Source organism: Symphalangus syndactylus, chromosome 10, assembly GCF_028878055.3.
Source record: "Symphalangus syndactylus isolate Jambi chromosome 10, NHGRI_mSymSyn1-v2.1_pri, whole genome shotgun sequence".
NCBI lineage: Eukaryota > Metazoa > Chordata > Mammalia > Primates > Hylobatidae > Symphalangus > Symphalangus syndactylus.
The window spans coordinates 95,817,887-95,831,954 of NC_072432.2; the positions used below are offsets into that span (position 1 = coordinate 95,817,887).

The 14,068-nt window shown below is 36.8% G+C and overlaps 1 protein-coding gene across 13 annotated transcripts in view; it reads right to left on the reverse strand.

Moving 5' to 3' along the window:
• Positions 1 to 10,771: 10,771 nt before the first annotated feature.
• Positions 10,772 to 14,068, reverse strand: part of TRPC1 (transient receptor potential cation channel subfamily C member 1) — an 85,692-nt gene continuing 82,395 nt past the window's right edge. For all 13 annotated transcript variants that reach the window (XM_055295160.2, XM_055295170.2, XM_055295169.2 and 10 more), the window contains one exon: positions 10,772 to 12,638. In XM_055295160.2, the coding sequence (XP_055151135.1) occupies positions 12,411 to 12,638 (228 nt within the window). In that variant the 3' untranslated portion in view covers positions 10,772 to 12,410. The remainder of the gene's footprint in view (positions 12,639 to 14,068) is intronic.

Sequence of the window (14,068 nt, forward strand, 5' to 3'; positions counted from 1 at the left end):
CTAGAAAAAAAATACTTCAAGGCATTACTCAAGATGAAGAGAGTTACAAGGAGATATAACAATTCTAAATTTGCACACAGCTAATAACATCCTTCAAAATATATAACTAAATCTGATATAGTATAAATAGAAATGGACAAGTTTACCATCATAATGGGAGGTTTTAACATGTTTCTCTCAGTAATTGACAGATTGAAAAGAGAAAACACTAAAAATGTGGAAGTGTTGAACCACAGAATTAGCTAGATTTACCTAACACACATATGTAGAACAGAACCAAGGGCACATTATTTTGAGCTCATATGGAACAATTTCAGAACTTGCCATGCACCATGAAGCAAATTCCAACAAATTTCAAACAACTGGTATCAAACAGCCTTCTCTAACAACAGTAAACAACTAGAAATTAATAACAAAAAGTAAACAACAAAAAACATAAGAAAAAAATTGGAAATTAAGAAATGTACTTTCAACTCATGATAAAAAGGAAACCATAATGGAAAACAAAATATTAAAAACTGAACAGTAGAAAAACTGCATTTACATTTGGGTTGGTTCCAACTCTTTGCTATTGTGAATAGTGCCGCAATAAACATACGTGTGCATGTGTCTTTATAGCAGCATGATTTATAGTCCTTTGGGTATATACCCAGTAATGGGATGGCTGGGTCAAATGGTATTTCTAGTTCTAGATCCCTGAGGAATCGCCACACTGACTTCCACAATGGTTGAACTAGTTTACAGTCCCACCAACAGTGTAAAAGTGTTCCTATTTCTCCACATCCTCTCCAGCACCTGTTGTTTCCTGACTTTTTAATGATCGCCATTCTAACTGGTGTGAGATGGTATCTCACTGTGGTTTTGATTTGCATTTCTCTGATGGCCAGTGATGATGAGCATTTTTTCATATGTTTTTTGGCTGCATAAATGTCTTCTTTTGAGAAGTGTCTGTTCATGTCCTTCGCCCACTTTTTGATGGGGTTGTTTGTTTTTTTTTTGTAAATTTGTTTGAGTTCATTGTAGATTCTGGATATTAGCCCTTTGTCAGATGAGTAGGTTGCAAAAATTTTCTCCCATTCTGTAGGTTGTCTGTTCACTCTGATGGTAGTTTCTTTTGCTGTGCAGAAGCTCTTTAGTTTAATTAGATCCCATTTGTCAATTTTGGCTTTTGTTGCCATTGCTTTTGGTGTTTTAGACATGAAGTCCTTGCCCACGCCTATGTCCTGAATGGTATTGCCTAGGTTTTCTTGTAGGATTTTAGTGGTTTTAGGTCTAACATGTAAGTCTTTAATCCATCTTGAATTAATTTTTGTATAAGGGTAAGGAAGAGATCCAGTTTCAGCTTTCTACATATGGCTAGCCAGTTTTCCCAGCACCATTTATTAAATAGGGAATCCTTTCCCCATTGCTTGTTTTTGTCAGGTTTGTCAAAGATCAGATAGTTGTGGATATGCGGCATTATTTCTGAGGGCTCTGTTCTGTTCCATTGATCTATGTCTCTGTTGTGGTACCAGTACCATGCTGTTTTGGTTACTGTAGCCTTGTAGTACAGTTTGAAGTCAGGTAGCGTGATATCTCCAGCTTTGTTCTTTTGGCTTAGGATTGACTTGGCGATGTGGGCTCTTTTTTGGTTCCATATGAACTTTAAAGTAGTTTTTTCCAATTCTGTGAAGAAAGTCATTGGTAGCTTGATGGGGATGGCATTGAATCTATAAATTACCTTGGGCAGTATGGCCATTTTCATGATATTGATTCTTCCAACCCATGAGCATGGAATGTTCTTCCATTTGTTTGTACAACCCAAATGTCCAACAACGATAGACTGGATTAAGAAAATGTGGCACATATACACCATGGAATACTATGCAGCCATAAAAAATTATGAGTTCATGTCCTTTGTAGGGACATGGATGAAGCTGAAAACCATCATTCTCAGTAAATTATCGCAAGGACAAAAAACCAAACACCGCATGTTCCACTCATAGGTGGGAACTGAACAATGAGAACTCATGGACACAGGAAGGGGAACATCACACTCTGGGGACTGTTGTGGGGTTGGGGGAGGGGGGAGGGACTGCATTAGGAGATATACCTAATGCTAAATGACGAGTTAATGGGAGCAGCAAAACAACATGGCACATGGATACATATGTAACAAACCTGCACATTGTGCACATGTACCCTAAAACCTAAAGTATAATAATAAAAAATAAAAAAATAAAAAAAAGAAAAACTGCATTTAAAAATGTGTGAAATGCAGCTTAAACAACACTTTAAAATTTATAATCTTACATGTTTACATTATAAAAGAAAGGGTGGAAATTGTGAATGATACAAATTGGGAACTTAGTAAAAGGAAAACACCATAAACTTTTAAAAGGTAGGATAAAATAGCATAGAGCAGAAATTGAATAAAACTGTCATCTTAAATAATAGAAAAAAGGAAAGCCAAATGTTGTTTCTTTAAAATGACTAATTGACAAAACTCTGACCAAATTAAGCAAGAAAAGAAGTAAAAACAGATAAATAAACCAATTTTGTATTGAAAGAGGACCTTACTGCAGATTTTTCAGAATCTTAAAAGATGATAAGATACTACGAACCACTTTATGCTCATAGATTTGAAAACTTAGATAAAGTGGACAAAATCTGAGGAGGGGAGGTGAAGCTGGGCTTTGAGAACTTAACACTGACTCTAGTAGAAATAGAATACCTAAATAGTCCTATAATCATTAAAGAAATTTAATCTGTAGTTTAAAATACTTCCTCAAATAAAACTTGGGGCCTAGATAGCTTTACCTGGAAGGCCTCCCAAACATTTAAGTGGTAAATACTATCAATGTAACATAAACTATTCCAGAGTACGCATAAAGAAGGAGCACTCAGCAATTCTTTTTATGAGATTAATATAATCTTAATACCAAAACTTTAGAGACAGTAGGAACCAGGAAAATCTCCAGTCTGCTTGCATCAACCTAGGAACACAGGTGCAAAAACTCTAAACAAAACATTGTCAAACAAAATTCAGCAAATAAAACAGATCATGATCAAGTTGGCTTTATCCCAGGGATGCATGGTTGATTTAACATTAGAAAATCAATGAACATACTTTACAGAATAAATAGATCCGCAATACTAACTAGGGAGACTAAGGTGCAATGAAACATTCAGGCTCTTAAAAACACCACGGATGTTTCTTGGTACTAATGTCCTAAGAAGGATATAGCACAGGGATGATAGTTCAACAGCAGGACAGTGTCAGAATTTCTTTTTCTGTGAGAATCCTTGTAGCAGTCTGGCAGAAGTTTACACAGCGAAACATTAGCTGTTTTCTTTTGCCTCCCTAGATGATGTCTCAGAATCAAAGAGAAAAAAAAGATTCAGTCAGGTGAACACAAGTGGGTGTAGACACACCAGCTGAAAGGTCACATCTCCACAGAAGCCAGTATCTCTTACAACTCCATAAGCACAGCGTCCTGACTCCTCACAGATGACGTGCCGAGTTCGAAGAGTTAGGCACTCAGGAAAGCGCAGCCGATGTCTCCCCATCAGGTATTCGTAGTTCAAGGATCATTCCTCTCAATCCAGATGCAGTTTACCTATCAGGGCTCATTTTTACCATAAGCAAGTATGCCTAGCAACATAGCTGACATACTGTATTATCAGTTTACTACGTAACCTAAACTACAGTTAAAGGTCAAATTCTTAACAGAATGGGGAAAGGTACTGTTGACCCCTATTCACAATAGATGGAGAATGTTCATTTGATTTTAATAATGCAGAAAAAAACATTAATCTAATTCAACATTTATTCCTGACAAAAAATTAACCCTGAGAAAACTATGAATAGAAAAAAATGTCCTTAAGTTGACAAGAAAATCTGCAGCAAAGCTTATACTTAATGGTGAAATATTGAAAGCATTTCTGTTAAGATCAGTGGTAAGACATGAATGCCTGAAATTGTCATATCTATTAGAAATTGTAGTGAGGGATCTAGACAGCGTGGTAAGGCAAGAAAATGAAATACATGATATAAGGATTGGAAAGGGAGAAACAAGACTATTATAGTAGACAGATGTTATGCTTATCCAGATAGAAAAACCCAAGGTAACCTGCAGGTGATTCACATACAAAATTTTCCATGCTTATCTCTTAGGTGTGTAAATAAGCCCTAGTCTAAGGACAAAACATTGAATATTTTTTTCCTTTTATAATTAAGAGCCTTGAATTAAGGACCCTGCACACAAAAAGCCTCTTTTTCCCCCCCTTGGAGATGAAATTTCCCTCTTTTGCCCAGGGTGGAGTGAAGTGGCACAATCTTGGCTCACTGCAACCTCCACCCCTCGGGTTCAAGCGATTCTTCTGCCTTAGCCTCCTGAGTAGCTGGGATTACAGGTGCCCACCACCACGCCCAGCTAATTTTTGTATTTTTAGTAGAGATGGGGTTTCGCCATGTTGGCCAGGCTGGTCTTGAACTCCTGACCTCAGGTGATCCATCTGCCTTGGCCTCCCAAAGTGCTGGGATTATAGGCGTGAGCCACAGCACTGGGCCATGAATAGCCTCTTTTTAACAAAGGCTCTCTGGATGTACAAGTGTGGGATTGCCCATGAATGCATGGAATCAGGTGTTCTGGGTGAGTAGCTCTGGGATATACATAAAAATTGGTTCTGAAGTATTCTAAAGTTATTATTAAAAATCCTGGTTTTGATTTTTTTGTCATTTGCTTCTCCCTTTTAAAAACAAAGTCAACAATTGAGTTTAAAAGGCTAAAATTTGATTAGATATAAATGAAACATCTTTGAATGATGTCCCTGTAGCATTCTAATACTAAGATTGGGTTAGATTTCAACAATGAGATGAAGCTTTTAAGTATAGAAACCTCTTAAGAAAATTTACAAGCTGAAAGTAAGACTTCATACATCTGATTAATTCATCTCACACAAAAAACCTGATATTAATAGTAACATAATGCAGGTAAGAGCCTCCCGGGTGAAAAGGAAAAAGACTTGGATTCTCATTCACAGTGTGGCAATGGGAGAACTTTAGTTTCCTTATCTGTAACATGAAGTTGAATTGAATCCTTTCTGAGATCCCTTATGGTCTTAAGTGGTTTTCTGGATCCTTGAATATTTAATTTTTTTTTTTTTTTTTTCGACATGGAGTTTCACTCTGTTGACCAGGCTGGAGTGCAGTGGCATGATTTTGGCTCACTGCAACCTCTGCCTCCCAGGTTCAAACTATTCTCCTGCCTCAGCCTCCTGAGTAGCTGGGATTACAGCCGCACACCACCATGCCCAGCTAATGTTTCACTATGTTGGCCAGGCTGGTCTCGAACTCCTGACCTCAGGTGATCCACCTGCCTTGGCCTCCTAAAGTGCTGAGATTACAGGCATGAGCCACCGTGCCTGGCTGAGTATTCAAATTGATTAGGATAGAAAGTGGCACAGAAATGAAATTCACCAGTCTGTCTGCTTTAAACACTCTGGTCCCTTCTGGTCTGGCTGTTACTTTCTGAGGCTAACTCCCCCTTTCCTATGATGTTCACTACCTACCTGTCCATCCTCTTCCTCCAACTCTTGCTCATCTTGCTGGTCTCTGCTTGACCCTCGTCATGAAAGTTTTTAACAAATTAGTTATTTAGAAAAGTAGGAACTTAAGTTCTGTTTGCTGACCAAGATAAACCTATAATGAGAAGCTAATTCAAAAATGGAAAGCTTTTGGATATATATTGACTGACAGGAAAAATCAATTGAATTAAGTATCTCCAGTCAGTATATAAACTTGGACAAATTACTCAAAATGCTAGTTTTCCTGTGTATTAAATTAGAAGGTTGAAGCAGGGAATCTAAGTTTTCTTTTAATCCAGTTTGAGAAAATAGGATCTGGAGCACACAATTGTTAAGAGTATTTAATAAACTAAATGTCATTCCTAGAATATTTACACTAACAGATAATGGCTAAATTTTTATTCAATAACTTTGTGCCATTCAACATTAATACCATACTTAGAGTGAGGATGCAAAAGAGAATGAGAGAACTGTTCCTTCTTGTGTCTGGTCTTGTTTTATAGCTTTTCAAAAGAAAGAGGCTGGGTGTGGTAGCACACTCCTATAGTCCCAGCTACTTGGGAGGCTGAGGTAGGAGGTTCTCTTTAGCCCAGGAGTTGGAGGCTGTAGTGTGCTATGATGGCACCTGTGAATAGCCACTGTACTTCCAGCTTGGGAAATATTGTGAGACTCTGTCACTGGGGTCAGTGGGGGTGGATGGGAGAAGAAAACATCTGCATTCAAGCAAACACAGAAAATATTGTGATTGCTTTTTCCGTTGAAATAAAATTGGAGGAAATGAATCTTAAAATGAGAAGCTGAATTACCTCACAGAATTAATTCAGTTTCTGAATGAGTTACTGAGGCAGCTTGTGTATTTTCCTCCTTAAAATTTTTAAAACAGCACTCAATCATTTTATCTTTTTTTTTTTGTTTTTTTTGTTTGAGACAGAGTTTCACTCTTGTTGCCCAGGCTGGAGTGCAATGGCACAGTCTCGGCTCACCACAACCTCCACCTCCCGGGTTCAAGCTATTCTCCTGCCTCAGCCTCCGGAGTAGCTGGGATTACAGGCATGCGCCACCACCACGCCAGGCTAATTTTGTATTTTTAGTAGAGACAGGGTTTCTCCATGTTGGTCACGCTGGTCTCAAACTACTGTCCTCAGGTGATCCACCCACTTCGGCCTCCCAAAGTGCTGGGATTACAGGCGTGAGCCACCACGCCTGGCCCATTTTATCTTTCAATAAGAATAAATTTGCCTAAAATTGAAGGATGGATTAAATAACCTTTCTAATGGGGAGAGAGAGAGGGAGAAATAATTTTCCAGATTCCTGGTAGCAGGATGAAAAAAAAGGAATTTACTTGTCACATATTGGATTGGCTGGGATAGTAGTTTTTTTTTTTTTTTTTAAACATACATTTACCTCCTACACAAACCTGCTGTTTTGCCTCTTTTATTACTATAATTTAATTTATATCAGAAATCATGTCTCTTAAAGATGGTTTTTTTTTTTTGTTTCTATGTTTTTTTGAGACAGTGTGTTGCTCCGTCGCCCAGGCTGGAGTGCAGTGGCGTGATCTCGACTCACTGTAAGCTCCGCCTTCCGGGTTCATGCCATTCTCCTGCCCCAGCCTCCCGAGTAGCTGGTACTACGGGCACCTGCCACCATGCCTGGCTAATTTTTTTGTATTCTTAGTAGAGATGGGGTTTCACTGTGTTAGCCAGGATGGTCTCGATCTCCTGACCTTGTGATCCACCCGCCTCAGCCTCCCAAAGTGCTGGGATTACAGAAGACGGTTATTTTTTTTGTTTTTGTTTTTGTTTTTTTTTTTTGAGACGGAGTCTCGCTCTGTCGCCCAGGCTGGAGTGCAGTGGCGCGATCTCGGCTCACTGCAAGCTCCACCTCCTGGGTTCACGCCATTCTCCTGCCTCAGCCTCTCCAAGTAGCTGGGACTACAGGCGCCCGCCACCACGCCCGGCTAATTTTTTGTATTTTTAGTAGAGACAGGGTTTCACCGTGGTCTCGATCTCCTGACCTCGTGATCCGCCTGCCTCGGCCTCCCAAAGTGCTGGGATTACAAGCGTGAGCCACCGCGCCCGGCCAGAAGACGGTTATTTTTAAAGCATCAACTAGTATATAAAAATTTTCCTAATTTATGTGTTATATATCTGAAGTATTTATTTCAGTCTGGGGGTAGGGAGAGCAGAATAGGAAAAAACAATGTGAAATTATCAAATGAAGAGAAGCACTGTAATGGGAAATTCTTCTAAGTATATCCTCCAGAAATACAGCTTGTTTACGAATGGGGCCGTGATGCCAGAAAACTAATAAATTAACTTACAAATGAGAAATTCAGAGCAGTGATTATCCCTGATACTATTACTAGTTTCTTAGTGTAATCTGAATAACTAGACCCAGCTGGTTTACTCCCAGGACCTATACCCTCAATTTGTTTGGTATTTTATACGTGTATTTTCTGAGGAAAACAAAAATTTTGAAGTCTAAGGAGTCAAAGAAAGTTTATCAGGTAGAAAAGAGATAAGTATTTATTAATAAGATTAAGAGCACTTCCACTTTTATCATTTTTAAAGAAAGACTGTCAATGATTAGCAGTTGGTTTGTATCCTTCAAACAATTAATAACAACAACCTGTAGTTACTTTAAGGAAAGATGTTAAGCTTTGAAATCTGAACACATAACTAAATGATAAGCAAACTGGTCTTCATTGGGATTGCATGTGAGTAGAATCTCATTCTATTTTTTTAGTTATTAATATATAATGCTATTAGATTTCAATGCTAAAAACTATAAAACATTGCTAAGGGAAATTAAGGAAGACTTAAATAAATGAGAAGCTACATCATGTTGATAGTTTAGACAATACTGTTAAGATGTCAATTCTTCCCAAAGTGGTCTCTAGTTTCAATGCAATTCCAATAAAAATCCCAAGGTTTTTTTTTTAAGAAATTGATAGATTCCAAAATTTAAATGAAAAATCATAGAATCTAAATAGCAAAAATAATTTTGAAAAAGTAATACGAAGTTATTCACCTTGGCATTTATTATTGTACCCCACTGTGCTGTGTGAGTGATGGGCTACCAACTTGCAGATGCAAGCACTGCTTTCTTTGGCAGTGGTAATGAATTTTAAGATTCCACTGTTATTTTCTTATTTATTTTAGTATGTTGTAGCATTGTATTTTAGATTTTTTTGTCTGGGTTATTAAGGCGTAATTTCTATACATTAAAATTCACTCTATTTAAGCATACAGTTTGATGAGCTGTGCAGTCCATCGTCTCCTAGACCACTAGACCCTGGTACTCAATGATCTGATTTCAGTTCCTATAGTTTTGTCTTTTCTAGAATGTCATCTAAATGGAACCAGAAAGTATTGTAGCCTTTTGTGACTGGCTTCTTTCACTTACTTTTAAAATCCATCCATGCTATTACATATATCAGCAGTTTGTTCCTGTGGTGGCTTTATAATGTATCAACTTGGCTAGGCCTAATTATGTTTCCCAAAATTCCCTTTCTTGTATGCTTCCAGTTACAAGAGACATTTTAGTGCGAGACTGGAGAGCAGAAGTGAAGCAGCAGCCATTTTGTTCTTGATGCAGGCACTTCTGCAGCTCACACGTGCTGTAACTTATCTGCTGGTTCACTTTGCTAATGTGGGGCAGCAGCCAGGCCTACAGTTGACCCACCTTTCCTTGGATCTTCCTTCAGCTTCTCTGATTCCTGGGCCAAGTGAGTGTTTAGCAACATACTTGCAAAAGCAAGTGGCAAAGGGCAACACTTCTCCAACAGGGTACCACATCATAAGGCTGGAGATGTGAGGAGTCACATGGGACTTGGTCTGTCTTCATGGGTTTTAGCATGTCCCTGATCTCTCCCACTTGACATCCATCTTTTCCTCCCACCTGCCTACCCTGTGGACGTCCAGCTCTGCTCCAGCATTAGATAAAAAAACAGAGACTTACAGAGACTGCTTACCAACTCCAACAGTTGTGTAATGTCAGATCCCTGTAAACAAATCACTATACACACACATACATGTGTGCCTGCAAATATCCTAGTAGCTCTGTTTCTCTGATTGTGACTGATACAATTCCTTTTTACTGCTGAATAAATTGTCATTGTATGGATGTACAATTTGCTGATCCAGTCACTAGTTAATGGACATTTGGTTGTTTTCAGTTTGACACCATGAATACAGCTTCTATAAATGTTCACATATAGGTCTTTGACAGATTATTTCAAAACATGGTAGAGTAGTCCCCCCTTATCCACAGGGGATATATTCCAACACCCCAGCGGATGCCTGAAACCACAGATACTACTGAGCCCAATTGCCGTCAACTGGAATACGTTTCTGTTCATACCGTCCACCCACAAATTTAACGCCTTTTCCATCTTAACTAAGCACTTCCCACACTGTGGCTGTAACTTTTGCAGTTTCAGGTGTAACAGCAAAATTAGCACAGATTTTTTTCTTTTTCACAATTTCCCAGACAAAAGATTCGTTCTTACTGTAAATGTTACCATAGATACATTTTTTCTCTTTCCTGAAGTTCCTTAAGTCAAGAGCTTTCACCTTTGCACTTAAAGGAAGCAGGCTACAGCTTCTCTTTGGCGTATTCGAATTGCCTGCATCACAACTCTTGCACTTTGGGGCCATTATAAAATAAAATTAGGGTTACACATAAAGCGAGGGTTACACAAGCAGTGGGATGCCATGACCGTCAATCTGATAACAGAGAATGATACTAAGTGATTAAGTGGTGGATAGTATATACTGTGTGAATATGCTGAACAAAGGGATGATTCACGCCCAGGCAGGATGGCATGAGATTTCATCATGTGACTCAGAACAGTGAACAACTTAGAACTTAAGAATTGTCTGAGCATGGAGGCTCACACTTGTAATCCCAGAAATTTGGGAGGCTGAGGCAGGAGGATTGCTTGAGCCCAGGAGTTCAAGGCTGCAGTGAGGTATGATCATGCCACTGCAGAGTAAGCCCGGGCAAAGAGAGATTCTGTCTCTAAAAAGTAAACAAACAAAAACTTCAAGAATTATTTCTGGAATTTTTCATTCAATATTTTTGGATTATGATAGACTGTGGGTAACTGAAACCATGGAAAGTGAAACTACAGGTAAAGGGGGACTACTGTATATCTCAACTTTTTAAAATTGGTAATACAATGAACAGACTCTATCCATTTATAATTTAATGTCAAATTTTATTCACCTTTTTTCTTACAATATGCTGTCGTTCAAAATGTACCTCAGAAGCAACTCAACTCATGCATACAGTAGGCACTCTATAAATGTTTTAATAATTAGGTATTTTTTAGAATGACTAAAAATCCAGATGTAAAATCCCAATTGGGAAGTGCATAATCCCATCGTAGACAAAATATATAACTTTACAATAAACATTTTTATAAGAATTTGCCCCAAAGAGGGAACACTTAAAATTTGGAAATTAAAAAATAAAAATGCAAAAGCAAGATGAAACATAATAGTAACCTATTTAGATAATGATCCCTGGATTGGTGGTGCTTACAGACCAAGGGTTACCTGCACCCTGTGGCGTAAGACCATCTGACATTCAGTTAAGAAGAGAATTATATACCTAATATCCTCTTAACTGGAAATGCTGCGAGAATATATAATAGCCTATGAAAACATTTTAGCTACATCCCTTTATGTGAACACACAAAAAATTTAAATACATATTTTATTCTCTAATTTTAAAAAACCAATGCTTTTCATCTTAAGCAGCAAGAATGATCCACAAGAAAGCATGAAGTCACTTTTATAGAAGCTGTGTTAAATTATGGAAAGTACCTTGGGAGATAAGCTCAAGAACCTTAGTCCAAATATAAAACAAATCATTGCATTAAAGAGACTTCCTATGTTTTACAAAAACAAAACAGGTTGTGACAACATGTGATAAAAAAGTGTCTCCTATCTTAAAACTATAAACATTCACTCCAACTTGAAAAAAAATTGGACTATTATGATACAAAAAAATTAAAACCAACCAAATGTCTAGAAGTAGCTATGCAAACTTATAAACATAATTGAATAGCTAAAAAATAAAACATCTACTGACTGTATTTTTCAAAAACTATATAATTCTATAAAAATTTAAATGTGGACTAACTACATCAATACATGGAAATGTATATATAAAATATTAAGTGAAAAAAACATTAAAAATATAAAGTGATTATAACCATGTAAAAGTAAATATATTACAATAACAAAAACTGAAGTGAATTTAAATTGAAAGACATAAATAGATCCAAATATTAGGGTTTTTTCTTTGTTGCTTAAGATTATAACAAAATACAAAAAAAAGACTATTATTTTAGATCAAATAAAATTATACTCCTAAACAATAAATACTGAACTATATGTGAACTCCTAAAACAGAGATATTTAAAACATAACTTCTATATTTCAAGTGTATCCTATGAAGCAGATCAGCCCACATTTGCTGGTCTTCATTGTACAAAACCTTCTGGGCAATGTGTCCATTTATAACTGCCCCTCTTAAACATAAAAAGAAAACATTTTAAAGCACTAAGTAAGAAAACCAAGCAGCATGCTAACAAAATCTATCTACTTAATCTGTTTTGCTTCTGCAAAAAGCCACTAACAGAAGGTTTAAAAAACTAATTCTATATACACACTTTACATAACATATATTTATGCTATAAATATTTTAAAGAATGGCTTTTACATAATTCTTTATTTCAATATATATCTTATTAATTTCATTGCAAGTTATGCAATATAGTCCTTTGGATCTGTTATTGAAAATTATTCTCTTCATGATTTAGAAAATGGTTAATTTCTTGGATAAAACATAGCATATTTAGAAGTCCGAAAGCCAAGTAAATCCCTTATTTCATTTCGGAATTTTGACAGATCTTGACGCAGTTCGTTTAGATTTTCCACAGTTGCCTGATCTGTACTTTGCATCTTCTGTCTCATGGAAGTCAAGTAACGATGCACTAGGCAGCACATCACTTTTTGATAGTTTTCATCTCTCTTCTGTTTCAAATTTCTCCATTCCTTCAAAACAACAATATGATACTAAGGATATGCAGAAATGATATTTAAATGAGGTAGAGTTTAAAAATATATTCACAGACACAAACACATCTTTAAATGCTTTATTAGACTGTAGTTTTGCTACTACATGGTATAATATTCAACACTTGTTTAAAACAAATATAGCCTGCATATTTGTTTAATGAATTTAATTTTATGTTTATCTTAATTGAAAAAAATTAGTCTTAGGAATCCTTCGTTTATAGCAGGGATTGGCAAACTACAACCCACAAGCCAAATATGATACATATCCTGACTTTACAGCCTGTGAGCTAAGAATACATTTTACAGATGAACATTTATCATCAATTGATAGTAACACTAATTTTAAACTCTAGTTAAGTGAAATTTTATCCCCTCCCAAAAGAAATTCCATTTTTTTCACTAGTAGAACTGTTTTTAAAAAATTATTACTGTTATTGTTATATTTTGACTTTTATCAATAAAAGTTTTGCGAAAATTTGTTTTCTCTCATTGTATCACTGCTTACATTATCTCTGATTTTGTCTCAGCTTGAAAAGTGTAAAGTATTTACTATCTGGACCTTTACAGAAAAAATGTCCCAACCCCTGGTTTATAGTAACATATATTGAATTATTGATGTATCGGATAACTTTCAAGAAGAACCAGAAAAATATGAGCTGAATTCTAGTAGTCATTCTTTAGCTACAGCGACAGAATAGGTATTTCGAGTATTTCCCATGTTTTAAAACTATGAGATGAAATTTTATATATTGGAGGGATCTGAAAAGTAAAAAAAAAATCTCGGTACTATCTCTCATTCTTAATAATTATATGTGTATGTGTATATATATATATATATACAAACAAATATATATATATATATATTTGTTTGTTTGTTTGTTTTGAGGTGGAGTCTCGCTCTGTCACCCAGGCTGGAGTGCAGTAACGTGATCCTGGCTCACTGTAACCTCCACCTACTGGGTTCAAGCAATTCTCCTGCCTCAGCCTCCTGAGTAGCTGGGACTACAGGCACACGCCACCACACCCGGCTAATTTTTTAATTTTATTTTATTATACTTTTAAGTTTTAGGGTACATGTGCACAATGTGCAGGTTTGTTACATATGTATACATGTGCCATGTTGGTGTGCTGCACCCATTAACTCATCATTTAGCATTAGGTATATCTCCTAATGCTATCCCTCCCCTCTCCCCCCACCCCACAACAGTCCCTGGAGTGTGATGTTCCCCTTCCTGTGTCCATGAGTTCTCATTGTTCAATTCCCACCTATGAGTGAGAACATGCGGTGTTTGGTTTTTTGTCCTTGTGATAGTTTACTGAGAATGATGATTTCCAGTTTCATCCATGTCCCTACAAAGGACATGAACTCGTCATTTTTTATGGCTGCATAGTATTCCATGGTGTAT